This window comes from Apium graveolens, chromosome 3 (assembly GCF_009905375.1).
Source record: "Apium graveolens cultivar Ventura chromosome 3, ASM990537v1, whole genome shotgun sequence".
NCBI lineage: Eukaryota > Viridiplantae > Streptophyta > Magnoliopsida > Apiales > Apiaceae > Apium > Apium graveolens.
In genome coordinates, this window is record NC_133649.1 from 213,293,006 (window position 1) to 213,319,743 (window position 26,738).

General features: G+C 34.4%; 2 protein-coding genes across 2 annotated transcripts; one reads left to right on the top strand and one right to left on the bottom strand.

Annotated features, from left to right (window-relative positions):
- Positions 1–7,389: 7,389 nt before the first annotated feature.
- On the bottom strand, positions 7,390–12,112 carry LOC141713076 (ribonuclease MRP protein subunit POP4-like). The gene is made up of 6 exons (XM_074516309.1): positions 11,978–12,112; positions 9,155–9,231; positions 8,769–9,034; positions 8,302–8,370; positions 8,153–8,211; positions 7,390–7,944 (listed from the first exon to the last, which is right to left on the bottom strand). Exons 1-6 carry the CDS (start codon positions 12,102–12,104, stop codon positions 7,820–7,822), a joined length of 723 nt encoding a protein of 240 aa, XP_074372410.1. The 5' UTR covers positions 12,105–12,112; the 3' UTR covers positions 7,390–7,819.
- A 237-nt stretch (positions 12,113–12,349) lies between these two features.
- On the top strand, positions 12,350–16,665 carry LOC141713075 (ankyrin repeat domain-containing protein, chloroplastic). The gene is made up of 7 exons (XM_074516308.1): positions 12,350–13,148; positions 14,226–14,302; positions 14,621–14,719; positions 14,874–14,972; positions 15,490–15,588; positions 15,682–15,780; positions 16,159–16,665. The coding sequence occupies exons 1-7, from the start codon at positions 12,350–12,352 to the stop codon at positions 16,288–16,290; spliced, it is 1,404 nt and encodes a 467-aa protein (XP_074372409.1). The 3' UTR covers positions 16,291–16,665.
- Positions 16,666–26,738: the final 10,073 nt, after the last annotated feature.

The window sequence follows — 26,738 nt, forward strand, 5'->3', positions numbered from 1 at the left end:
GTTCTACGAAGAATTGTGTAAGGGATGGATCCCAAGAGATTACAAGTTATGAAGTTTACATAAACTTATCCTAGAATTTTTTGGTTCTTTATGCATGGTTGAATTTGCTTATCTATATTAGTACAAGTACGGAAAAATGAAAGGGAAAGCTATGGAAAGGCGAGTAAACTATCTAACTCCCACATAATAGTCCGAGTACTCAGGACAAATAGCAAAAAAAGCAAGCAAACAACTAAGGTAAACAAGCAAACAAACCACTACGATAAAACATAAATAATCCCCGAAGGGAAATGAGTTAAAATTACAACAAGTTAAAAAGAACAAAAAACATAAAAACTGAAAACACTACTCCTCCATGTGGGAGCCTTCATCCCCTGCTCCTTTTCAGCATCTCCCTTCTCAGCATCAGCAGAAGGCTCGGCATCCTTCGCGGGAGAAGCATGAGGAGAGGTAGTGCTGGGATCCAGGATACGATCATCAGTCTGAGGAGAGTTGAAGAGAGAATCCAAGCTATCCTCTGTCTCTGGCTGCTCAGGACTTATAAAGTCCTTGGGATCTATTAAACCCGGATGCTTCTCAGAAATTACTTTTACAGCTGCATCCCACCCCTGGGTAAACTGAAGAGGATAAAGACCCTCATCGTGAATTTTCATGAGATTCTTAAATTTCGCAGAATCCATGTAGTCATCAATGATAGTTTCTTTATCACTCCAAAGCTCTACCAGCTCAACATGGGCCTTGGACAGCTCCCCCCCTTGGTCGTTAGCTTCTTCTCCAAAACCTCAGCCCTCTCCTTCCACTTCTTCATCTCCCTCTCAAACTCATCTGAGTTCCCCTTCTAGGACCTCGCTTGATGAAGGGCCGCCTGGAAGTAGGTGTTGCTCTGCACAAAGAAATATGAGTTAACACAGATTTATAAAAAAATAGAAGCAGAAATTAAAAGATAAGGCAGAAATGTTACCGCAACTTGGGCTTGAGAACCCAGAAGCTCAATAGACTCGATGTCACTCCCCTTGATAATGTCAGTGAAGTCGTGGGGAGTTATGGAATGATATGACCAATCCTTAGCATGCTTGGTGGACCCAACCACTGTGTCACTTCTCTTAAAACCCCAGTCGGGCCTAAAGGAGTGTGCCTTGAATGGAGGATCCACATCATCCCCCAATTCCACTACTGGAACATGGGGCCTAAGGAAAGAAGGAGCATCAGGCTTGCTCCTAGGGGTCCTTGTTTAGCTTGGCCCTCTTCTGGCGGCCCGTTTTCCCCTCCTTAGGCCTGTTTATGTTGTTAATGGCCTCGCAAGCTGAAATGAAAAAGGAAGAAAATCATTAAAATCAGGAAATGATTGAGTTTCAATAAAAAGAAAGAAAAGGAAAAAACAGGTTAAGATTACCCCTATCACCGGCTTGAGAAAGGCCCACTTTCTACAAAGAGAACTCCTCTAAGAGAGTTCAGGTATCTGTTTTGCCATCATCCGAAATGAGGGCTTTATAAGCAACCTCCTCCTCGTCGGTCAGCCTAATACTAGCAGGGTTGCCATCTACTACCTTGCAAAAGGGCCTACGAAAAAGGGTAGCCCAATTGCCTCCAGCCCATGTCAATCTAACAAACTCGTCCCTCCACTTTGGGTTATTTTCAACTATGGAATTACCATAAAAATGTGGGGAATTTTGGGCCTTTGACGTAATAAAACCCAGCCCGGTTGAGTTAAAGCACAGTTATAAAACTAAAAGATTTTTCTAAAAACGGCGACAGAAAGGGGGAATTTATTCCTAAGGCATAATACCATAAAACAAATAATATTCCTCCATGCGTTAGGAGAAAGCTGACATGGGTTTATTTTCACATCCGCAAGCAGACGAGGAATAAACTCATGGAAAGGGAACCTAAGACCTGCGGTTAAGGATCCTCAATAAATAAAGAGTGTATCCCCCCTCATAATTACATGTCCTATCCCTAGGGGCGGCCGGAGTAATCCTAAGGTGAGGACGGAGTTTGTACATGGTGTTAAAAGCTTTTATCCTACCACCTAACTCATGAAATGTATTACCATGGTTGTAAGAATCTAAATCAGACAAGGAGGGATATTCATCACCTCTAGAGTTTATCATATCTATAAGAGAAGTATAAGGAGAGTATATCTGAATGTCGGTACCTCTCTTTGAAGTATTCATCTTTGCCAGCTGAGCTAGATCGCGATCCACCATTGGTATTCTTGGGAAGAAGGCTTGTAACCCAGAAAAAGTTTGAAGATGGTGGAGCTGCGGTGGCTGAAATCACCGAAAATCGCCTTTCTTAGAAAAGAAACTAGAGAGAAATTTGAGAGATTTGGAGAGTGAGAAGTGAAATGAGAATTCTCACTTCTCACCACACTTATATAGCCGGAAAATCATGAATTTGAATCGGCTAAAGCCCATAGAGGCAAGGCCCAATCTGAGAAAAGCCCACTAAAAGGGATGTTTCAGGGACATTCTAGGAATAGAAAAAGAAACTGAAAGGTCAAAAATCGACCAGAATTTCGAAAAAAGTAATCGATCAGAGTCCTGATCGATGGTGAATGAAACCCTAATCGAATTTTAATTCGATTAAAGGGGTAAAAAATCACTTAAGTCGATCAGAGTCCTGATCGAAAAAGAAAAAAACCCTGATCGAATTTTAATTAAATTAAAGGGGTAAAAAATCACTTAAGTCGATCAGAGTCCTGATCGAAAAAAGAAAAACCCTGATCGAATTTTAATTCGATTAAAGGGGTAAAAAATCACTTAATTCGATCAGAGTCCTGATCGACAATGAGAATAATTCTGATCGAATTTCAGAAAGACCACGGTGTCAATAACAAGTCCAAATCGATTAGAATCCCGATCGATTTCGATCAGGATTCCTGGTCGATTTTACCTTAGACCTTAGTGTAAAAAATACGTTTAAGTCAATCAGAATCCTGATCGATTTTGGTCACGATTCCTGGTCGATTTTCTCTCAGAACACATTAACAAAATCTAAGATAATTCGATCAGGATCCTGATCGATTTCGATCAGGAATTATGATCGAAGTTCTATCGACTAGAGTGACAAATTGGCAATTAATTCGATCAGGATCCTGATCGATTTTGATTAGGATTCCTGGTCGATTTTGCATGACTTCTGGTCGATTTAAAGTCAGAAATTAGGGAAAATTAGAAAAAATAATCTTCAAAAATTATTTTTGATAAAATATTCTTGAAAAATTAGGAAAAAATCCCAGAAACTAAGGGAAAATTCCTGTAAATTATGAAAAAATCCCATAAACTAAGGGAAAATTCCTGTAAATTAGGAAAAAAAATCCCAGACACTAAGGAAAAATTCCTATAAATTAGGGAAAAAATCTCAGAAATTAAGTGAAAATTCCTAAAAAAATAACAGAATGTTCCTAAAAAGAAGGAATGGGGTAAGGAAAGTAATAGGGAGGTTTAAAAAAACAACCCTGAAGCCATGTGCAAGGAAAATCGTTATAAATGTGTAGGTCGCTCCACACTTTACGCAAAAACGATATCATGTAAGGGAACAAATGAATTTAACTTCAGCGAAATCTAATACAATTTCCCGAAAGTTGGGGGGCAAATGATAGGGATAAAATAAACATTGACTTTGTTGCATTAATTATATTAGAATTGGGCTTACAATAAAGCCCTTTAGAAAGGGCCCAAACCCTGGATATTAATTAATTTCATAATTAATTAATAAGGGATAAATCAGCTGATAAATAAAGTCCAAATAAGGACACAATTCCTTGGAGATTGGCCTCCAAAAAATCTCATAAGATAAGGAATCAGTTTCCTACTTCTTAGGACTCCAAAGTCCATTCTAATTCTGAGACTTGCCCACCAAGTCTCCTAGACCTATTCTAATTCAAGGTATTGTACACCTATATAAAGGGTCTTATCCCATCAATCAGAACTACGTTTTTTGGCTTGATTCTCTAACTCACAGATATACATAGACATCTCGTAAAGGCAGAGTTAAGCTACGAAACACGAGAGCAGCCATTAAAGGCCTTGAGCTCCCGAACCCTAATATTAAATACAACAATTAATATACCCTAATTTTTTATCCATAACAGTAACTGTGGGCATATTCAAAATGCGTATTCTTTGTAAAATTTAAAAAATCTGAATCCATATCTGTAGCATGCGTAGTTCGTGGGTATTTTGGACACTCTACCTCGCCGGTGGGTATTTTAGGCACATAAAACTGGAAAGTGGTGTATTTTGAGGCATTATTTCCAAATTAAATTTATACAGTTGAAGGCACACAATGAAAAAATAAATAAAAAGTCAAAACTCATTAGTGGGTGGATACAGAGTATGAGTATCAAAATTAAAAATTCTGCGGTCAAACACTTAGACTCCGTTTGATATTGTTGTTACAGACAGTTATAGCAGCTTTTTGCTGAAAAGCTATAAAAAATGTGTTTGTTAAATTTTAAAAGCTGTTGTCCGAAAAATGTTTTTGGTCTAAAAGCTGATGTTAGCAAAATCATGTCCCCCATACTTTTGGGAAAAACTGTTTTCAGCTTTTGCTGAAAATAACTATCAATTTCACCATCAAACTTTCTCAACAATATTATTTTTATATATTTTAGAGAAAATTGCACTTTGCACCCTCTTATTTTGTTTCAAAAACAAATGTGTATCAATAGTATTGGAAACTAAATTTGCACCCCTCAACTTCAACCTGTCAATTCATAAAGCACCCCTTCGACGGTTATTATTAAAAAAGTAAGGGGTAGAATGAGAATTTCAGTAAAATATTAACTAAACTAATTTTTTTATTTTTCAGATTATATTAAAAATTGAATTTATTATTATAGCTATAAATAATATCTTTAAATTTTTTGAATAATATTATATAGTTGAGTTTTGAATTTTAGTAATATTATTAATGCCAAAAATTATATAATTCTACCAAAATTAAATTCAAAATAATTTTTTTATATATATTTATATATATTTAATTTAATGTAATTATTTCATTTTAAAGTATTTGACGTCGTTATGATTTTAAAGTGCATTTAATGAAAATATTCTGATCAATATTAATATTTAATATACAAGAAATCATTTTTATAAATATTTATACTTATTTTTGAAATTCCAATTAAAATTTATTTACATTTTAAAATAAAGTTCCCTTTTTACCCCTTATTATTTTAATTATAATCTGCAAAAGGATGCATACTGAATTAGTAAGTTGAAGTTGAGGGGTGCAAGTTGTATTTCCGAAAGTTCTGGTACAAAATTGTTTTTTCAACTTTGTTTGAGGGTGCAAAGTGCATTTATCTCTATATTATATCTCAAAATATGCATAAATTAAAAAAAAATTATCAAACATTTATCTAATTTTCCTCACATCACTTTTTTCACCAACACTTTTTCTCATAGCACATCAATTTTCACAATACTCTCAAACAGAGCTTTTAAATTTATTTATACTCATACCTAATTTCACGATTTGTTAACCAAACACCCCAAACAAACTTGTATGGTTTAAGTTTATATTATACCTTTCAGTTTGAGTTATCGCACTAAATATAATAATATAGGACCCTTCAACATTTGTTAGTGGGATCACTTGACAAAATATATATATTTATACCATAAATGATTAAGAATCATTATTTAAAAAGAAAATTCGTATTTCCTATAATACGTAGTGTATTCTTTATAAACTATGTAGTGTATTTTAGTGGGAGAGTTCATAATTTTTTAATCGATTTCTTTGATTATAGAAGTAACATTCATCATTCCCCTCGAAAGTATATCTTATATAGATTTGGTGAAAAATGGATACAAGACAAAAAAAAGATTTCAAATAGCAAAATAAAATAGATATAATAAGTTTCCAATCCCAGTCATTCCGGTGTTGTTGATTTGGGTGGAGGTTAATTCAATTGTAGCTTCAACTTTACATGTTGGCGATCTTTTTAAACTTATTTTACACTACTCCTGCTACAGCTACTTTTTTTACGAAAGAATCTAAATAAAATAAAAACAGGGTGTATATTCCAAACCCAATCATTCCGGTGTTGATGCCTCACTAATGAAAATATCTCCCACGTGCTAATGATTCGTAAACCATAGTGGCAAACAACATTTCCACAAATATAGAAATTACATTTTCCAAAACTTTTAGAGTCCGCCACACTAAGAATATTTTCCATCCTTTGCTTCCTCTCTTTCGTCAACTGTTTTAATCAGTTACAATAACTTCTCAAGGGTCCCAGCCTTTATATAACTCAACATTATGAGTCTCAATGTTTAGTACAACTTGGGCTGTACGCGGTTCGGATCAGATCGGTTTTGGGGTAAAAGTCGAACCAAACCGCGAAGAGCGGTTTTAAAAAATTGTCATCCGTAACCGCAAATGCAAAAAAATAAATTTGGAATATTAATAAATTGAAGTTTAAGTTACGTGATAAATTACATTCAAAAATAAAATATAAACTAATGCTCCGTGTGGAGTAAGGATATTAAAAACATACAAAAATGTGGATGCGAGAGAAAAAAAAAAGAAAATGATAAAAAAAATTACATGTTGATTATATTTTTCATTTGTTTGGTTATATATCTTATAATGATTGTGATTTTGATGAATGAAGTCTTAACATTAACCTAAGATTAGTTGATAAATGTGTATACTTGTTAATTTATATGATATCAACTACATTTTTGGAAATATATTGTATTATAAATATATGTTGCGAGTTGCGGTTGCGGTTGCGATTTTTGCGATTTTTAAAAATTTAAAACCGCATCCAAACCGCAAATGAGCGGTTTTTAAAATTTAAATCCACAACCAACCCGCGTTTCGCGATTATCCGTAAATACGGTTCGGTTGCGAGCGGTTAAGTGGTTGGATGCGGTTGAGCGGTTTATTTGTACAGCCCTAAGTACAACACATAAAACAAAGGTAAAATAATTTTAAAATGATGTGACATGAGTTATATGTAATTTTGGACTATTTTAATAATTAAGATTGACGTAGATTTAAAATTACTTATAGAAAATAATTTTAAAATGATATAACATGAGTTATGTATAATTTTAGATTATTTTAATTCATGAGATTGACATGAACGAAAGTCCATCTTATTAATTGTATGATGATCAATCACAACATATGTCACGTGATATCTTGAAATTGTTTTGATTTCAATTAGCATTTTTCCTATTTTAATCTCTAGATATAAATTTCCTAAACTTCTATTTAAAACAATTTCTAATTGAGGCAACTCCATTATTTTGAGACTTTTTTCATTGCGTTATCAGCTTGAAATTCTACAAATGTTTAATTTTTGACTTATTTGTAGAGTGAATAACTTAATATTACATAAAATTAAAAAAATTGCTCTGAGATGAATTTTCAAATAAAATATATAGGAATATAAAAATCCTGGTTAAAGAATTCATTAGGTCCTGTAAGTAATGAGATTGCATTGCTACAGATGACAGGCATGTTATTAGATAGAAGTATCAGGCATTTGGATTCATGTCTTGGAGGTGGTTTTATGAGTTCCCAACGCAGAAGTGATAGCTTTCGCACTGTAGGACATGATTCATGACTTCCAGACCTTTTGAGCAAAAAATATATTTAGCATTTGACACTAAAGAAGTGAGATATTCTTCTTCTTCTTTAAACAAAGCTATGTCATTTTTAATGTGAACTATGTCTTTTAGCATCTAACCAGGCATCAACATTGTGTTCATTTTCTACCTCATCAACGAGTCATGAATTGTAGTGAATGCAAAGTGGCAGGGTGCTCAATTTGATGAATTGATGCTTATCATTGATGCAGAGACGTATTACTGTGTAACTTGCTGTCTGCTGAAATTAATGAAAATGTTTCTGCAGTTTCCTGAATCATAATACCACTTACTCCAATGACAGAGACTATTTTACTCTGAACAACTGCCAAAGATCAAAAGAAAAAAAAATCATCAAGATATACATATGTATGTCTATACGACTAACCTGTGTGCGTATCAGGAAATTACAGGGAATATTTAATCTGGTGACAAAGTCACCTTTGTCGTATGGCTACAAGGTTAACTAGTAGTGTTGGGAATGTTATAACATAATATTTCAGTTCCAAATACTAAAAGCGTGTGCATCTTACCCATAATACTTGCACCATGCAGGTCTGCCCTGAGAAGACATTGTGCAAACTGATTATTCCTGCAAGATGACAGATACAGTAGCTATGATATCACAGAGGTAAAACTGCACAAGCATCGCTGAACAAGTACAGAAGGCAACAACAATTACTCGGCATTTTTAAGAAGTTGAGTTATGTAACCTTTCCACATATCATGCATTGGTTTACAGATCTCACAGCTGCAACCAAAAAAGAAAGCCAAAAGTCAAACTACAAAAAAACTTTGAGTATCAAATTATCAATGCCGAATTCTAGAATGCCTAATATCGTAATACTATGTACTCACACACATGTATACATAGTGATACATATGTATAGAGAAAAGATATGGAAATTTGATGTATTCATAGCTTCTTAAAAAACCTTGTTTTAGAAAATAATACATTACATAATTATTTGTTAAAACATATCAAAGATATGCAGTAGCAAGTAGAAACCTACGTGGTATAATACATCTAAGCTGATAGTGATAGGACTCGTGAAACCATTAAATACTGAAAAGAATAATACTACTACTGTTCACAAATATCAACATAGGTGGGGTAATCATGTACTTGGCGAAATAAATGGAACATACTTGGATGAATCATCAGGCAAGGCGAGTGATCCAAATATTTTATGTTGCTTCATAGACATGTGCTTCTTAGATCTCTTAAAGTTTTTATTCAGAGCTTTTATAGGGGCTCTATCATATGCACCGCTCCCTTTGTCTACATTATCAAGAAGAATCCAATTGTCAATCATTTTAATTTTTAATTCCTGATTATATTTCTGGGCTGCATCACCATTTCGAAGAATTTCATGCAGAATTTTATCAGGTACAATCCCATTTCTATCTGAAATCTGCATAGCAATGAAGTATAATTAAAAAGCTGACTGCCAAAAAATTCGCCACAACAGAATGAAGAAAATTAAGTTACAATCACAACATCACAATCGTAACCAAACAAGTATAGAAATTACCTCAACAATTGTTGATACCAAATTCTCATGCACGGGATGAGAGAGCAAAGAATATACAGGATTTTTTGGTTCTGTATCTGCATAAATTAACAGATCTATCAAGTTACAACTGCTAGTTGCTTTACTAAATCCTAAAATGATGAGTTATCTATGGAGACCAATATGAAGATGCATATACGAGACTGAAGTAGAATTATTTTCAACTCTCATTCACTTGAAAAACGGTTTAGGGCCCCTTGTCAAAAACTAGGACGGAATTAAATATTAAGAGGTTGTTTGGTATGCAACTACTTATGCTTTGCACGGGCTGAGATTAAATATAAATATTAAAATAAGTTTAGTTAATAAATCTTATTTAAATATGTAGTTGTAGAAAATTGAACTTGAAAATAGGATGCAATTATAGAAAAAATAAATATTATTTAATTATGTAACTAAGGGAATCTAACCCCAGACTCGCTACTATCCCCAGACTAACTTCCTGAATGCTAAACTAGGAGGTAGTCTGAGTTTTATTTGGAGGGGCGTGTAGGAAGCCCAGCACTTGATCAGAGGGGGTTATTTGCAGGGTGGGTTCAAGTGAAACTATCAGTATCTCGGATGACCCTTGGCTTCCAGATACTCACAATGCCTATATAACTACTGTGCACCAAGCTATTGAAGGCGGATCTGTCTCATCTCTTTCAGTTACAAGCGCGAATGAATGGGATGTGGATTAATTGCATGACATTTTTATCAAAGAGATGTTAATTTTATTCTATCGATCCCTCTAAGTCACAATGAGCAGGATGTGTGGTTTTGGAAACGAGAAAGGCTGGGTAATTACTCAGTTGAATCGGCTTATGTGATGTTGCAAGAACAGAAGAACTTGGCTGATGTCAATGCTGGTGAAAGATGCTGGAAAAGACTTTGGACATTGAAGATTCCTCCCAAGGTGAAACATCTGTTCTGGCGTGCAGCAACGGGTTGTTTACCTACTAAAGTTCAATTACAGTCTAAACGTGTCAATATAGACTCGATGTGCCCACAATATCTACTGGAACCAGAAACAATTACCCATGCCCTTCTAACCCGTTCTTTTGCTAGAAATTGCTGGATTCAGTCACAAGGAGTCAATACTGGTGATTCTCAAATTTCTTTCGGTGACTGGTTTTCAAGCACATATAACAATTGGGACATCAAAAAGAGACAGGAAGCAGCAATGCTTTGCGGGCGAAAGTTTTGCTTTCTGGAAATGTAGGAATGATTTGGTATGGAATCAACGTGGTGCAGAAGCAGCAGAAGTTGCAGTCTCAGCAAAAGTGGCTCTTAACCAATGGCAACATGCTCAAGATAATACATTCGATAATTTCCTTGGTCATATGACCAAAGCGGATGGACTTGAGCACTGGACGATACCACAGGTGAATATGGTTAAGATTAATTCTGACGCTGCAATTTTTCAATCTTCAAATTGATATAGCTATTCCCTAGTAGCAAGAAACCATGAAGGTGAAGTGATTCATGCTAGATCGAAGTGCTCCATGGGAAATATAACTCCGAAAAACTCAGAGGCCATAGGAGTGCGAGAAGCACTAAGCTGGATCAAGACGCATCCAATACAGTAATGTAGTAGTGGAAACAGATTGCTTAGTCGGAGTGCAGGCGTTGAGGAGCAACGAAATTCCCCTGTCTTATTTTGGGAGGCTGATTACGGAGTGTAAGAGACCTTTTATTTTTTGCTAATTAAGTGTATGAGACTTCTGGACGAGCTAGGTGATAGGAATGTGTGTGTTAATTTTGTAGCTGATTTCTTAGCTAAGGCTACCTATTCTATAGCTGATCGTATTTGGCGGGTGTCTGATAACAACCCGGGGTTCATTGATGTATTGATGAACGACTTGATTTAATGAAATCAGTTTCATTTTGGCAAAAAAAATGGAATCTAACCGGGGTGAATTCAAAGAAGTGAAATGAAAAATATAAATATTGTAAAATTATGTAGTTGCAGGAAATGGAACTCGACGAAATCAATTAATTAAATCTAGTGATAACTAAAATTTGGTTCCAATTACTATTGTGTTTTCCTTATTAATAAAAATTGTAGATTAATTGGAAGAAATAAAGAGGAAGACAAGGACTTAGAAGAGGAGAAAGTCCATGATTTAAGCACGGAAGACGAGAGCACTCCTAATCCACATACTCATCAAACTGCCCCGACAACTAATAGGACAAAGAAGGCGAGGACCGAAACAATTGAAGTTTTAAAAAACAATTCCAGGAAGATTGAAAAAATGAGTGTTGTAATGGATAGGGATCAGTAGTAGTTTTTTTATTTCTAGACATTATATTATTGATTTGTTTTACTGTTAGACTTATATCACGGGGATTTTCTTATTAGCCTGCTATACATTTTTTCTTAAGAATAATAATATGGATTGTTCTCTATGCAATTTATAGCATTATAAATTATTGTCCTGCATCAAATTGGCCGATTTCTTGGTTTTAACTGTCACTATTTATAGCCGTTTTCCCCTATTTATTCCCCGATTTTTCATGCCGCTGTCATCTCTTAATAACTATCACTATCAATGCCCACCAGAAAAGTCACTAACAAAAAAAAACTGCCCAATTAACCAATCACAATTCACAACCTAAATTCACAAATTCTAAACCCTAATTACATACCCGACCCGTTTGGGAAACCTAATTTTCAAGTAAGAACCCTAAACACAATCAACTGAGCACTACAAAACGCAAATGATCACAAAAAATTGGAGCCTCAATCATTAACAATAACAAGGAAAGGATCGGATCAAGAAAGAAAGAAAGCAGAAAAAGCACCTGGAATCACCGCTGTCATCCGCCTGAACTTCACTGCAGTCACTTGTGGAAGCTTAACGCTGTTGCTGCCACCATTCTGGTCACTCAAGTTCATCATTGTCTCTTCTCTAGACGTCAGTTTGTGCATCTTTTTGTGTGACAAACAGAACTACAAAAGGGGCATTACTCTATTTATTTATGCAATCCAATCCAATTTTATTAATAAAAAAGCATATTATATGTTTTTTAGACTAATCTAGACTATGGTGGTTAAGAGTTTATTCTCACTTACACGGGATCAAAGGCGCTCACCCTAAAAAGACTGGTCTAGACTAGATAAAGGTAATAAAAAGTATACTACTGGTAGTACTGGTACATACACATATACATACAATGTCAATGTCCTCTTGCTCCTCCTCCTTGCTCAGTCCTCTCTTTCTCCTACAACCACTCAACCCCAAAACTTCTTTTCCACAATTACCCCCCACTTTCTTTCCCAACATTTCACTTTTCTCTCCAACCCATTTATCAAGATTCTCCATTTCTCTATCTCAATCTCTTCATCAATGTCAAGATTCACCCTACAATTACCAAGAAGATTACGAAGATGAAGAAGAACATGTCATTGGAGATTGTCTTGTTTTCGAAGAGGGTATTTTCGAAGACCCTAATCTTCATAACCCCTCTTCTTTTCTTGATAAACCCCTTACTAAAAATACCCATCTTGTTAAACCCCAAATTGAACCTCAAAATTTAATTCCTGAGGATTGGAAAGATGCCCAACAAGCTTATAATATTACTAAGCAACAAAGAAGAAAGCTAGCACAACAACTTCAATTTGGTAGTAAATTGGGGAAGAGGAAAGATTTGCTTAAGCCTATTAAAAGTAATGATGAGTTGGAGAATGAGTATGTGGTTTATAGGAATGCTAAGCTTGCTCAGTTGAGGCCGGTGGTTCTGGATAATCCTACTTTTTCGGATAATGGTAATGTTTTGGATAATGATATTGTGGGTGATGGGAGTGATGATGAGAAATTGAGTAGGGAGAGAGATGATAGGTTGGTTGTGACTGGCGGAAGAGCTAAGCCGAGGAATCCTAGGATGGATGTGTATCGTGGCAACTTGGATGATGTTTCCGAGTTTTTGAAAAGCAGGGATTATGATCCTGATTCTGCTCCCAAGAATCCAGATGGTAATTTTGCTGCAGCTTATAATATTTCAATACTTTTTGCTAATTCTTTGTTTAATGTATGAAAAAAATTACCATGTCTTCTACGTGTTTTAGTCTCCGATTACATGATTTTGTCCATGGGCTTTATTTACCATCTTAACCTGACACCAGTTAAACCATGGCAGTATCCAATATTGTAGCTGTATCTTGTCCTTCATTCTGCATCAGACAATGTCTATTTCCCAAGCATAAGTCTTAAATCTGATGCATGTAATGTTCGTTTCGTTGAAGGACAATAACTTTTTGCTACTTATAAACGTATGCTGTAAATAATGAAGCATTCAATCAATCTTGAAGTGTCTTGCATCTTCTGTGAATAAACAGGGCTTAGCTAAAGATATTACTTTTGCATCTTCATTTGTGTTGTTTCAGCCAAAGAGGATACTTTTGCATCTTCATTTTGTGTTGTTTCTTGGTCCATTGCTATAGAAGCTATGATTCATTAGGTTGCGGTTTTCCTAACAGCTAGGCATCTAGGTTCAAGTTGTGAGGGCACAAAAGAAGTTGCAACTGCAGGTTTAGCTTCATATGCTAAAAGAGCCCATGTTGTTCACCCTGTTCCAAATTGGCAAATTTGGATATCTTATCTTTAAGCTTCGTTGTTTGGTCCTATGTATGGGATTTTAGCAACATTTAGTTCATACCTGAAACCCGTACTAGTTTAAACTTTAAAAGGAAATATTAATTTACTTGTCAACTCCTAAGTGTTAGATTTTGTAAACTGGCAATTGAGCCACTTTGATGTAATTATATCATTTGAAAATTAGCAAGTGATGCTTTTACCTTCAGGTTCTTAATGTTATGTGTGTTTCTTTGTTATTTTACATTAAATATCGTAATAAGCATGGTATACATAAATGTAGTTGTAGACTTTTAAGCTAGACTACATCCCTTAAAAACCGAAACGGTTTCTACTTTTTTTAGCCATTATCATTTTACTTGGTTGATTTGCTTTATCACTTACTTTTCTTCTCTTAACCTATAGTTTGTATAGGCTCTGAGGCTTATTTTTGTTATTTATTTCTTCAAAACGAGTAGGTCCTCGTAAGCTTTTCACAAAGGAGGAAAGATTCCTACTGAATAGGCGGGTTCCTGATTTGGCATCTGCTACTTCTGTAAGTGCAACTCAAAATGTGTTCTCTCACAGTCAGAGTTATTGCTACTTTGTTATTAAACACTTTCTAGTAAATATGTGATATAATTGGCTTTTAAGGGGTTACTGCTACCTGTTGACTGTTTAGATGTTGTGTGACTTCTGGACTTTTTCCCCCTTCTCCTCCCAGTAGAACGACAAACACATATCTGAAAGTCGATAGACAACTAGCCCCTTTTTACCTCATTTTTTAATTGTGGAATATAAATTAAGGACTTTTACTTGCCAATCTGGTATCCAGGCTTGCATTGTACTTTATGAGTTTATGGAATTGTTTCAGGGGAAATGGCAGCCTCTACATACACTTGCCGCATCTGGAGAATTTTACCTTCTAACTGAGTTGTTGAAGCATAACGTTGAGATCAATGTTCCTGACAAGGTCTGTAGGAATCAAGATTTCATTATTGTACATATTTTATTTTCTACATCATTACCTTATGCTTTGTGTTTTCACAGACACTATCAAAATACTGGATATTAAATTTCAGGATTTTACTGCATGTTCTAAGCCCTGATTTATTATCTTGTCACAGACTGGTTTGACTGCGATCCACAGAGCAATACTTGGCAAAAAGCAAGCTATATTTAATATTCTTCTCAGAGAATCAGCTAATCCTTTTGTTCGAGATGAAGTGAGTGCGTACTGACTAAATACTTTCATTGTTTGCCTCTGCTGAATAATACTAAGTCATATACTTGCATTTTGATTTCATAGTGTTGAACTGTTTGAAGGAGTGGTCACCTTGAATATATTTATACCAGGATTTGGTTTTATAGTTTTTCTCTGTAAATATTTTTCCCATTATTTTGTTCACCCCAAAGGTTAGCTGTTTTGTTATCGCATTTGACTCATAAAAACTAGTGTAATAATTACATGTGAGGCTCTTTTATCTTTCTACTGGTCAAATTTATGCTCTACTTGACATAGTGTTAGTTCTTCATCGACTATTATCTTTTGATAGAGACTCTATATTTTATAATTTTAGAAACTACACTATTGTAAATCAAGTTAATCACTAATAGTACTCATTGAATGTGGAATAGAATACAAACCATACTGGTTCTGCATCGATTGACTAGAATTGTTTGCATAGCCTTGTTTTTGTTTAGCTATTATTGTTTCAAACTTACGATTTCATGGTTGGTCAGGAGGGGGCTACACTTATGCATTATGCTGTACGCACTGCATCAAGCCAGATGATAAAAATTCTGATCCTATACAATGTTGATATTAACCTCCAGGACAATGTAACTATCGATAGCTTTTCTATATCCACCGTTAAGTAATATGTGCATGAACATACCTGTGATTTAATGAGTGCCTTCTTGCGATCTTTGCAGTATGGTTGGACGCCATTACATCTGGCTGTACAGTCCCGCAGGACAGATATTGTGAGGCTTTTGTTAAAAAAGGGAGCTGACAAGACGTTAAAGAACCGGGTACTTGTCTGTTTCATTTGTTGTTTGGAGCAGTTAATTAGAGTTTCTGGCTCTTAAAATTTTCTCTTCAATGGTGTCTGGCTCTCTATTTTTTTTCTCGAAGCTCCCTTATGCTGCCATTTCTGAACATGTGCTGTTTATATTAATCAGAACTTTGTATAATTTTTTAATGGACCTGTCATAGTAGAGCAAGTATCACCTATAATGGTAAAGCACCACATATTACTTGTACATAGCTTGTGACTTTGGTATAGTGCAGTTGCATCATATTCTATTATTATTGTTGAAATTTATTAGTTGCTGCGAGCCTGCTAAAGTGGAAGCAACTGGTGTAAACTAATTTCTAAATGTTAAAATATGTACTTATTTTCTTTTCAGGAAGGTTTAACCCCACTTGAACTTTGCCTCTACTCTGGTCAAGATACACGTACATATGAGCTGATCAAGTTGCTTAAATTGCTTCCCAAGCGGCAAAGTTTATCTGATAGAAAGCTCGACTCATTAGTGTGATGGCTTATAATATTTTCAGGACGGACTATCAGACTTTCGTTACCTCTATTCACTTTTGCGTAACTGGATTTAGATTATGCTTACTTGAGGACTCGCATGCTGATGAACATATCGTTTATCAGCAAAGCACACCAGCGCATCTTCAACTGCAACAAACATCTATCACGGTTGCTCTGAAACTATGTAGAGTAGACCGCAAGTAGCTACAAGTTACACCTATTATTGTTCTCCATATATCATCTGAAGTACCTATCATACGAGTTGGAACTTTCTTACGTTCCCTTTCTGAATATTGAATCTTATGGTGACCGGTACCATGTACAAGGACAATGATAATTTATAGATGTGATCTAGATTAAAGTTAGTTGCTTTATATTTTTTTTTTCCCATCTTAAGGTTGTCTCTTTTTTTCTCCATCACTTTTTCCAGTGTAAATTTCTATATTCTACAAAAAAAAAATTGCGGCCTTGCAGTAAAGAATTACCAGCAGTGTTATATTCCCACTACGATTGAATGTTTTAAATAAGAGTACTTCTCTGTATTTCTAATTTGCGCATTACGGAGGTTAGTGAAAACACATTTTGGGATAAGAAAAAATTGTCTATACGGGAGTTATATGAGTATGTATTGTATGTTAGTTATAGAATTAGTAAATTTTTAATCAAGTGAATATCTTAAAAAGGCTTGAGTCACCTCAAGTCTTTTGGATAAGAAAAAATCGAAACTATTCGGCTGAAATATCGATTTACGATTTATCGGGTGATTTTTAAAAAATCGTATAAATATTTTTACTAATTTATCGGCAATTTTAAAAAAATTGGCCTATTTTTGTAATTATGCTTTGAAACATCAAGTTCTTTGAAATAAAACACAAATAATTATTTTAGAGTATAAAGCACTTTGTGTACGTACAGTTTAGGTGTTAGATCACTTGAGATACTACAATTCATGAGTACTATTTATTTATAAAGTGTTGCTTCTCGTCTGTTCCGTCAAACTCCGTTAATATTTGCAGGGGTAAAACAATAACTTGGGTAAAACAATAACTTGCACTTCATCATCTTCATTTGAAGAACAAGGTTCACCGTAATATGAGAAGCCTGGATTTCGGCCACCGCCAACGACCTTCAATCCAACCAAAACAATATGGTTCATCACGTTTTTTCACACCAAACATAATCAGAACACACTTTACACTCACATGTAACTACTCCGATAACTACGAATGAACGTTCAATCAACTCCGCTCAATCCCCGGTTAAAATCAAACTTTTTTCTGGTCAAAACTTGAATTAATCAAAATACAACAAAATATTATGATTGATGTCAAAAAATAAAACTATGAATCCTGCCAATCTATTAAACCCATTATTAGCAACATACGTCAAACCAATCGACCAAAAATCTAAACATATCTCGAAGAAAATCCTCAACCCCGATTATCGATTTCGCAATCCAAAAACACATATATATACATGAATCGATAGTAAACAACGAGATAAAGCTATTCATAACATCATCTTTCATGAAAAATGATTGAAAATGAAACCCCCAAATTCGATGAAAATTTATAAGAAATCGAGAAATTTAAAATATCACCCTTTAATGATTTTGATGATATAAATGGATAAAGGATAATATATGATTCAATTTGATTACTATAATGCATGATTTCGTTAAAAAACGAATGAGATATTCAAGTTTTAATTTATCAAATATGTGTTAATGGTGAAAATGGGGCTGGGAAGAAGACATGAAGAAGATAAAATGAAGAAGACTTATTTTTTCAAAAAAAAAAGTAACGGAGTTAAATAAAATAGACGACAAGCTTAAGTGAATTATAGTATTTGAAGTGGTCTGACACCTAAAGAGTAAGTACACAAAAATTTTTTTACTCTTATTTTTATTTAAACAAATTGTTACAAACTACTCATTTTAAGATCTGCTTAAACGGGTACAGCTACTTCTAAAATTCTGATATAGTTAAAATGTTCATAATAACAATGCATACAGACTATAAAATTAAATACAAATTAGTAGTTTTTGACCACGCTCCCCGCACGGGCGTCGAACAATTTTTTTGTTAGAATATTCATATAAAAAATTGTATTATATGCATGAAGTCAACGTCAAGAATATTAAATTTTATGTTAATTTTAATGCAAATTTTTGAATTTTTAAAAAATAAAATATTGTTTTTTATATGTTGATGTTTTACAGTTCGGAGGTATACTTTATATTATTTTAAATATTATTTAATAATATATAATAAATATAAATTATAAAAATACTTGAAATATACATCGTGTTAGGTATGGAGTGCAACACCGAGGGGTGAACGTGTTTTCTTGATTTTCTTGATATTTTTACTATCTTGAAAATCGAGTTGTGTTTTTGCTATGGAACTTAAACAAATATATATATATTTTTAGTAATAAATAATTCAATGTAAAAGACACAAGCATTTATCAAAACTCACTTCATTTATATTAGATCAAATTAGTCGTGCTAGAAATCTATGTTCTTGAATAATAAGAACCGTAAAGCATAATGTAACGTAATATATACCGATGAATTATAACTCAACATGAAACAGAAATAGATAAATAATATTAATTGTAAAGCACAAGAACCCTAAAGATGAAGACTAGATAGATACAAAGAATCAAAAAATGGAATTAAAGCTTCAAGTCCGTAACCGGATCATGGAAAAAAGTTCATTAATATGTTCAAGCCACCGTGAAGAATAAAATATCAAAGGACTTCCAGTGACAATGAAATGTATTGGTTTGAAGTATTGAAGATCAAGGGTTTTGGTGATTGGAACAATGAATGACCCAGAATTCTAAAAAGGATTGAGTAAATCTAATTCAGTGCAAGTCGTTTGTGAACCAGACCAGTGCACTAAGCATCTGCACATTAGAAAAGAGTTTACTTAATCATTTAAAAGGAATCAGGATGATATAACTTAGAGTCGATCAAAGAGTAGTCTGAATTAAGCTGAATTGAGAAGATTAGAAAAAGGCTTTTAAGTCCTATAATTTCCCTTATAGGCGCCACCGGAGAAAATTCTAAGGCCTGGAATAATTTTCCTTCTAGGCGTCACTGGAGAAAATTCTAAGGCATGGAACAATTTCCCTACTAAGCGCCACTGGAGAAAACTCTTAGGCATGGAAAAATTTCCCTTGTAGGCACCACTAAAGAAAATTTTAAGGTATGGGATAATTTGCACTCTTTAGCGCAAGTGAAGTGTGATTCTAAGGCAGGAACACATCCTCCCTTGGCGCAAGTGGTTGAAAGATCACCCTTGACGCAATTGGGATCATATCCAAGGAACAGAAGTTGTTCCCTCATGGCGCAAGTGAATGGAAATTTTAAGGCAAGAAATATGTTATCCTCCCGGCGCAACTTGACTTCGCTTTTACATACTCTAGGAACAACTGGCGACTTTGGTTATCCATTGTTACATAAACACAAATTCAATTAGTATGGCTGTAATTAAGCCACGTAATTGATCGTAAAAAGTCTACACAAAAATGAAATATAATGTGTTCAATTCATATCAGTTATCTTCCTCACAACCAGCTGTGTTTTAATGAAGCTCCATTGAAGGCTCTATCTATTAAGCTTGTAAATATGCTGTTACGATGTTGAATTTATTGTAACTAATAATTTATTTGATTAGACTGTAACAACCTCAAGGTTTATATTAATAAAGTAATATATTCCTCGAATTATTTTGGTCTATTTTAATTTCGCACATTTAACGAAGAACTTGAAACGTAGGTATCGTATTTAACCCCTCTTCTACGATACTTTGGGACTAACAATTGGTATCGGAGCTTGTTGTTTGACATACAAATCAAGATCCGGAGAAAGAAACCAAATCAAACAAGTTCTTGAACAAATTTCTTAAATTTTTTGAATTTTTAAAAATTCTCAATCTTGAAATTTTTGAATCTTAAATAATTGTATTCCGCCAAGATGATGAACAACCAAAGAATTGGAAGTATCAAGGTCCCCCATTAGATCGAGAAAATTATAACTTATGAAAGAAAAAGATGATGTTGTTCATTAAAGCTTCAGATCCATATTGCGATATTACTGAATGGTCCTTAATGTTCCAACGGAAGTGGTTGCCGAATCGACTACTACTACCGGTGTAAGAATTCCTTCAACATCCACTCCCAGGGATCCGTCCAAATATACGGAGACCGACAATGAGCTGATAAATCTGGACACAAGTCTTCAACTAATAATAGTGGAATCGATTGACAAAGATATGAGTCATCAACTCTTAGGATGTAATAGTGCAAAGTAAATGTGGGAAACTATTGAGCTGTTAATGAAAGGTACTACTAAAGTCAAAGAAAACAAAATGGATATCCTGACAACTCAATATGAAGTGTTTAAACTACAACCCGAATAAACACTGTCTTCTCTCTTTGAAAGATATGCAAGACTGCTGAGCGAATTGAAGTTACAAGGGAAAGTTATCTGATACGAGAGTCTAACAGGAAGTTCATGCTGACTCTACCAATTCACTTGGAACAGAAGAACACATCCATCAGAGAAAGGCTTGACTTCATTACTATGCCCCTGGATGTGATTTATGGAAAATTGAGAACCCATGAATTAGAACAAGAGCAGATAACTATAATTTATGGCCCTGGTTCTGTTGACAGCAAGAGTACGACACTTGCAAAAACTACTGCACTTGTTACTCGTGAACTTGAAACTTCGGAAGCTAAGGTTGCACTCTCCTCGACAATCCAGAAAATTGTTGTAGCTTAAATTGCTCAAGGTGAGCCGGAAGATGAAAGTGACTTTTATACTCAGGAGGAACTTGAAGAGTTGGAAGATAAATCAATGACTTACATGGCTTCAAAATTTAGTCATGTTAGATTAGAAGAAAGCCCAACTTCAAGTCAAGGGGTTCATCTGGCAGATTTCATAAAGGAAGCTACTCATCAGGGTCAAGCTCCAGAGGAGGGTATAAGTCAAGCTGGGTAGACAAAAGCAAAACAAGATGTTACAACTACAATGAATTGGGGCACTTCGCATCTAAATGCAGAAAGCCCAAGGCAGCAAAAAGAAATGATTTCTATAAAAAGAAGAAACTTACGAAGATCTGAAGAGACATAATGAGAAGTTAAAATAAAAGTTGAATGCATATGTGGTTAAGAATAAAGGATGAACATACATTGTTGAAGGAAAAAGCTGGGATGATACTGATTCAGATGAAGAGGAAGAGTATGTAAATCTAGCTTTTATGGCAAACTCTGCAGAGGAATCACCGCAATCATCTCAGGTTCCTGAACTTACCACTATTGATATGTCTGAATCTAAATAAAAATCTACTGTGCATGAACTTACTTTAGAATTGTATAATGTTCATACAAGCATGCTTGCATATAAACTTGAAAATGATAATTTAGTTTTAAAGTTGAAAGTCTGAACTCTAGGAATGAAGAACTAGAATTGCTTATAGTTTCCTTAAAAGACCTTAAGCAGAAAAATGAGTTCCTAGAGAATAAGGTTTAGTGCAACACAGACATAGAAGCCATTCTTAAAATCCAAATTGCTGATTTAGAAAAGAAGTTACAGGACTTTAAGAATGCAGCTTTGACTTATAAGGAGATAATAGATATTCAGAGGTTTAAGTCTAAAACATCAATAGGACTTGACTATTCTAAGTTAGAAGGTAAGAAACATGTTGGTGCATCAGAGCAAATATGTTTGTCCATGAGAAGGTACCATATGTTAATAAGGATGTTGTATCTTCGTTATTCATTGAACCTGTTTCAGAACCTTTAGATGAAGTAAGTTTGTTAATCAATGAGGAATTGATTGCTGAGGATATAAGAAGGAGAAAGTAGAGGTATCTAAGGGTTTCAGTTAGTAAGGTAAAACCCAAAACTGACCAAGGTAACAAGGTGGATAAACAAGGACCAGACACACTTAAGAAATCAGATACCATAGATGACTCTAAGACTGATGAGAGTGTTAAGGTTAAGTCTAAGAAGAACATGAATGGCAAGGTAGGTGTGAATAAGAAGTCTAATTTTGCATCTTCCTCATCTACATCTAGAAAATTTTGTAATAAATGTAATTTTGATGCGCACCTTACATATGCATGTACTAAGGTTAAAGTAGAATCTGTTGCATCTTCTAGTATGCCTTCAATGCCTAGTTTTCATGAGCCTGTGGTGTAGCTGGTTGTATGTCATGTGCATTTATTACCATGTATGGGTATTTTAAAGCCTTTCATGCAACTAATAGCACTTGCACTGACACTAAGACAAGCATGAGTGATGAGCACTCCCATGAAAAGATTGTAGTACCCCATGTCTCTTAGTCTGACAACATAGATGCCAACACTAGCATTGAGAATGAAATATTCAAAGTGAAAGCTAAGCATGTTAAGGTTACATCAAATATTGATCATGTTTCTACTCATAAGCCTTCAGGACCCAAGAAAGCTTGGGTACCAAAGTCTTCTTAATCAATCTGTGTTTGCATGGTAAGGTACGAAAGGAAAAAAGCACGTAGATTCTGAAAAGTGAGTGTTCTAGACATATGACGGGTGAAAAGTCCCTACTCACAGGTGTGGTTGAGAAAGCTAACCCTATAGTTATCTTTGGAGATGAAATCAAAGGATTTACTATGGGATATGATAATTTGGAAATTAGGAATGTCATCATTGAAAGCATCTCTCTTGTGGAAGGATTAAAGTATAATCTTCTGAGCGTCAGTATATTTTGTGACAAAGGATACAATGTTGATTTCAGATAAGAAAGGTGTTTGATCTCTCACAGAAAAGATGAGAAGCTTGCTTTGTAGGGTGTAAGAAAAGATAATATGTTCATAGCTGACTTGAGTTCTACCTGTGATGGGGCGATGAGGTGTTTCCATAACAAAGCTTCATCGAAACAAAGTTGGTTTGGTACGAGAAGCTCTTACACTTGAATTCTAAGACAATGAACTCACTCGTAAAGAGGGAGTTGGTGAGAGGTTTACCATAGATGAAATTATGTCAAGAAGGACTCTGTGAAGCATGTGAAAGAGGGACTTCAAATAAAACATCATACAGAAGCAAGGAAATGAAAAGCATAACTGAACCTCATAGTTAATTCACATGGATTTATTTGGTCCAGTGAATGTGCTGTCACTATCAAGAAAGAAATATGCTTTAGTGATAGTCGATGACTACTCAAAGTACATATGAGTGTTGTTCTTACAATAAAAGGATGAAGCACCATATATGATTGTTGATCATATAAAGAAGATTGAGACGGAAGTGAAACTACCTGTCAGGAAGATCAGATCATACAATGAAATAGAATTCAAGAATGCATTTCTTAATAATTCTGTACATAAAAAGGTATTTTGAGACAATATTTAATACCAAGAACTCCACAACAAAATGGAGCAGTAGAAAAGAAGAATGATACCTTGGTTGAAGGAGCAAGGACTATGCTAAGTGAATTAAGACTTCTTACCTTCTTCTGGGCTGAAAAAGTCAACACAGCGTGTTACACTCAGAATCATACCCTGAGTAATAAAGATCATGACAAGACTCCTTATGAGATCATGGCTTACAAAAGACCAACACTGAAATACTTTCATGTATTTGGAGCTAAATGCTTTGTGCATAAAGAAGAAAATGAGCATTTGGGAAAGTTTGATGCTAAAGAAGAAGAAGGCATATTTCTTGGCTACTCTCTGGAATCTAAAACATACAGGGTTTATGTGATTGCTGATCAGAAGGAGATTGAAAGCCTTAATGTAACTTTCGACGACACCAAATTGGCATGCCTGCAAAGAGAAAATGATTCTGAATCTCTGAATTTAAGAATCTTTCAGACGATCCTTTATATGAAGATGAACCTGAGATTGCTCGTGTTATACCTACTATACATGGAAATAATGGTCCTGAATCAAGTGGTGGCAGTAGTGGTAATGCATATCATACAGAAATCTCTACAAGAACCATTACACACAGATAAGAATCATCAAGCCATGGTGGCAGTAACTCAGGGGGAGCAGGAAGAGGATCTACAGTTCACACTCAACATAATATTGAACAAGGGGAAAGATCGGATCTTATCTGCCTAGACAAAGTGTAAGGAATAAAGACCATTCTTTTGAGCTGATCATTGGTAATCCTGACACAAGAGTGAGAACTAGACGTGCCACACCGAATGAATGTCACTTTTTAGGTTTTCTCTCAGAAATGGAACCTAAGAAAGTGGATGAGGCACTTGAAGATCCAGACTGGGTTATTGATATGCAAGAAGAACTCAATCAGTTTAAAAGGCAGAAAATTTGGAAGCTGGTACCCCGACCAAAAGGAAAAATAGTGATTGGCACTAAGTTGGTATTAAGAAAAAAATTGGATGAAGATGACATTGTAATGAGAAAGAAGGCCATAGTAGTAACTAAAGGTTACTCTCAAGAAGAGGGTATAGATTTTGATGAAACCTATGCTCCAGTAGCTAGGCTTGAGGCAATAGGGATGTTTCTGGCATTCGCAGCACATTCAGACTTTAAAGTTGATCGAATGGATGTGAAGAGTGCATTCCTAAATGGGGAATTAGAAGAGAAAGTGTATGTGGAACAACCTCCGGGTATTGAAGATCCAAATCTGGTGAACTTTGTATACTTTATATTCAAAGCTCTCTATAGACTCATGCAAGCACCGAGGACATGGTATGACACTCTCTCGGAATTTTTACTTAAAAATGGTTTCACTTGTGGTATTATAGATAAAACTATGTTTCATAAAATGTATAAAACTGATATGATATTAGGGCAAGTATATGTTGATGACATTATATTTGGTTTTACTAATGATGATCTTTACAAGAGATTTTTTAAGCTAATGCAGAGTAACTATAAAATGAGCATGATGGGAGAGTTGTACTACTTTCTTAGATTACAAGTGAGTCAAAGGAAAGATGGAATATTCATTTATCAATCCAATTATATCAGAGAACTTTTCAAGAAGTACAATATGGAAGATTCAACTCCGATAAAGACTCCAACACCAACATCCTCTAAGCTTGATCATGACAAAACTGGTAAGAAGGTTGACATCATAAGCTATAGAGGTATGATCGGCTCATTATTGTATCTTATAGCGAGTAGACCAGATATTATATTTGCAACATGCTTATGTGCTAGGTTTCAAGCTGATCCTAAAGAGTCTCATCTTATAGCTGTTAAACAAATTTTTAGGTATCTTAATGGCACTCCAAATCTTGGTGTTTAGTACCCTAAAGGTACAAGTTTTGACCTTGTTGGCTATACAAATTCAGATTTTTTAGGGTTTAAGATTGATCAGAAAAGTACTTCAGGAAGCTGTCAGTGTCTTGGAAGAAGGTTGGTATCCTGGCATAGCAAGAAACAACACTCAGTATCCAGATCAACTACGAAGCCGAATTCATAGCTGCTGGAAGCTGTTGTGCTCAAATCTTTTGGATTAGGAACCAACTCCGGGATTATGGTCTATTGATATCAAAGATTCCAATATTTAGTGGCAATACTAGTGCCATAGCAATCTCCAACAACCCGGTTCAACACTCGAGAACTAAACACATTGATATCATGTATCACTTTATCAGAGAGCATGTCACAAATGGTACTGCGGAATTATATTTTGTACCCACAGAGGATCAAATTACAGACATCTTCACAAAATTGCTTGATGAATCCACTTTCTCTAAGATGGTTAGTGAACTTGGCATGTTAAATATTTCTAATTGACCTAATTAGAAGCCAATAACTGCATCTTGGTTCAAATAAATTTACTTGTTAATTAATGTCAATATTTTTAGGATATGTGGATTTATTTATCATTATTTAATTTTCAAAAATCAAATATTGGTGTGCTTGTATGTAATTGATAAATATTTAAGCATACTCATATTATCAATTTATTTGAAAATAATTTTATCATTATTGATTAAATTATGAGTAAAATATATGCAGCATAATTTTGGTACATAAAATTATAATATTATCCATTTAATGATAACTATTGTATCTGTGAATAAATTTGTGATTTATTAATTTTGGTGGACTTTAAATAATTTAATATTTAAAGGGATTCACTAAAATTAAAATGAATAAGCAGCATAATTTAATCTCAACAAATATATGATATTATCAAATTAATGGTAATTATTGTATACTTGTGAATAAAATTGTAATATAGAAGCATAAATAAATTTTATTAATCTATTGACATATATTAATCAATAATATATTTTTTTATTAATATATATTAAAATTTATTTAATGACATTTCTATAATTTCTCGAAAAAAAATTTCTATAGAAATGTAATAATAATAATTGTTGCTTAGAAATTTATTTCTAATTATCAAAGAGGCTCCCTATAAGCGCAACCGGGAGACCTAGTGGGCGCAACTTAGAATAAATTCT

Excerpts from the sequence above, each read along its gene's own strand:
- LOC141713076 (XM_074516309.1), bottom strand. The coding sequence starts at position 12,104 with ATGCACAAACTGACGTCTAGAGAAGAGACAATGATGAACTTGAGTGAC. Across the intron at positions 9,232-11,977 it reads GATGACAGCGGTGATTCCAG|ATACAGAACCAAAAAATCCT; the intron begins GTGCTTTTTCTG and ends TAATTTATGCAG. Across the intron at positions 8,371-8,768 it reads TTGCCTGATGATTCATCCAA|CTGTGAGATCTGTAAACCAA; the intron begins GTATGTTCCATT and ends TTTTGGTTGCAG.
- LOC141713075 (XM_074516308.1), top strand. The coding sequence starts at position 12,350 with ATGTCAATGTCCTCTTGCTCCTCCTCCTTGCTCAGTCCTCTCTTTCTC. Across the intron at positions 14,720-14,873 it reads AGATCAATGTTCCTGACAAG|ACTGGTTTGACTGCGATCCA; the intron begins GTCTGTAGGAAT and ends ATCTTGTCACAG. Across the intron at positions 15,781-16,158 it reads ACAAGACGTTAAAGAACCGG|GAAGGTTTAACCCCACTTGA; the intron begins GTACTTGTCTGT and ends TTTTCTTTTCAG.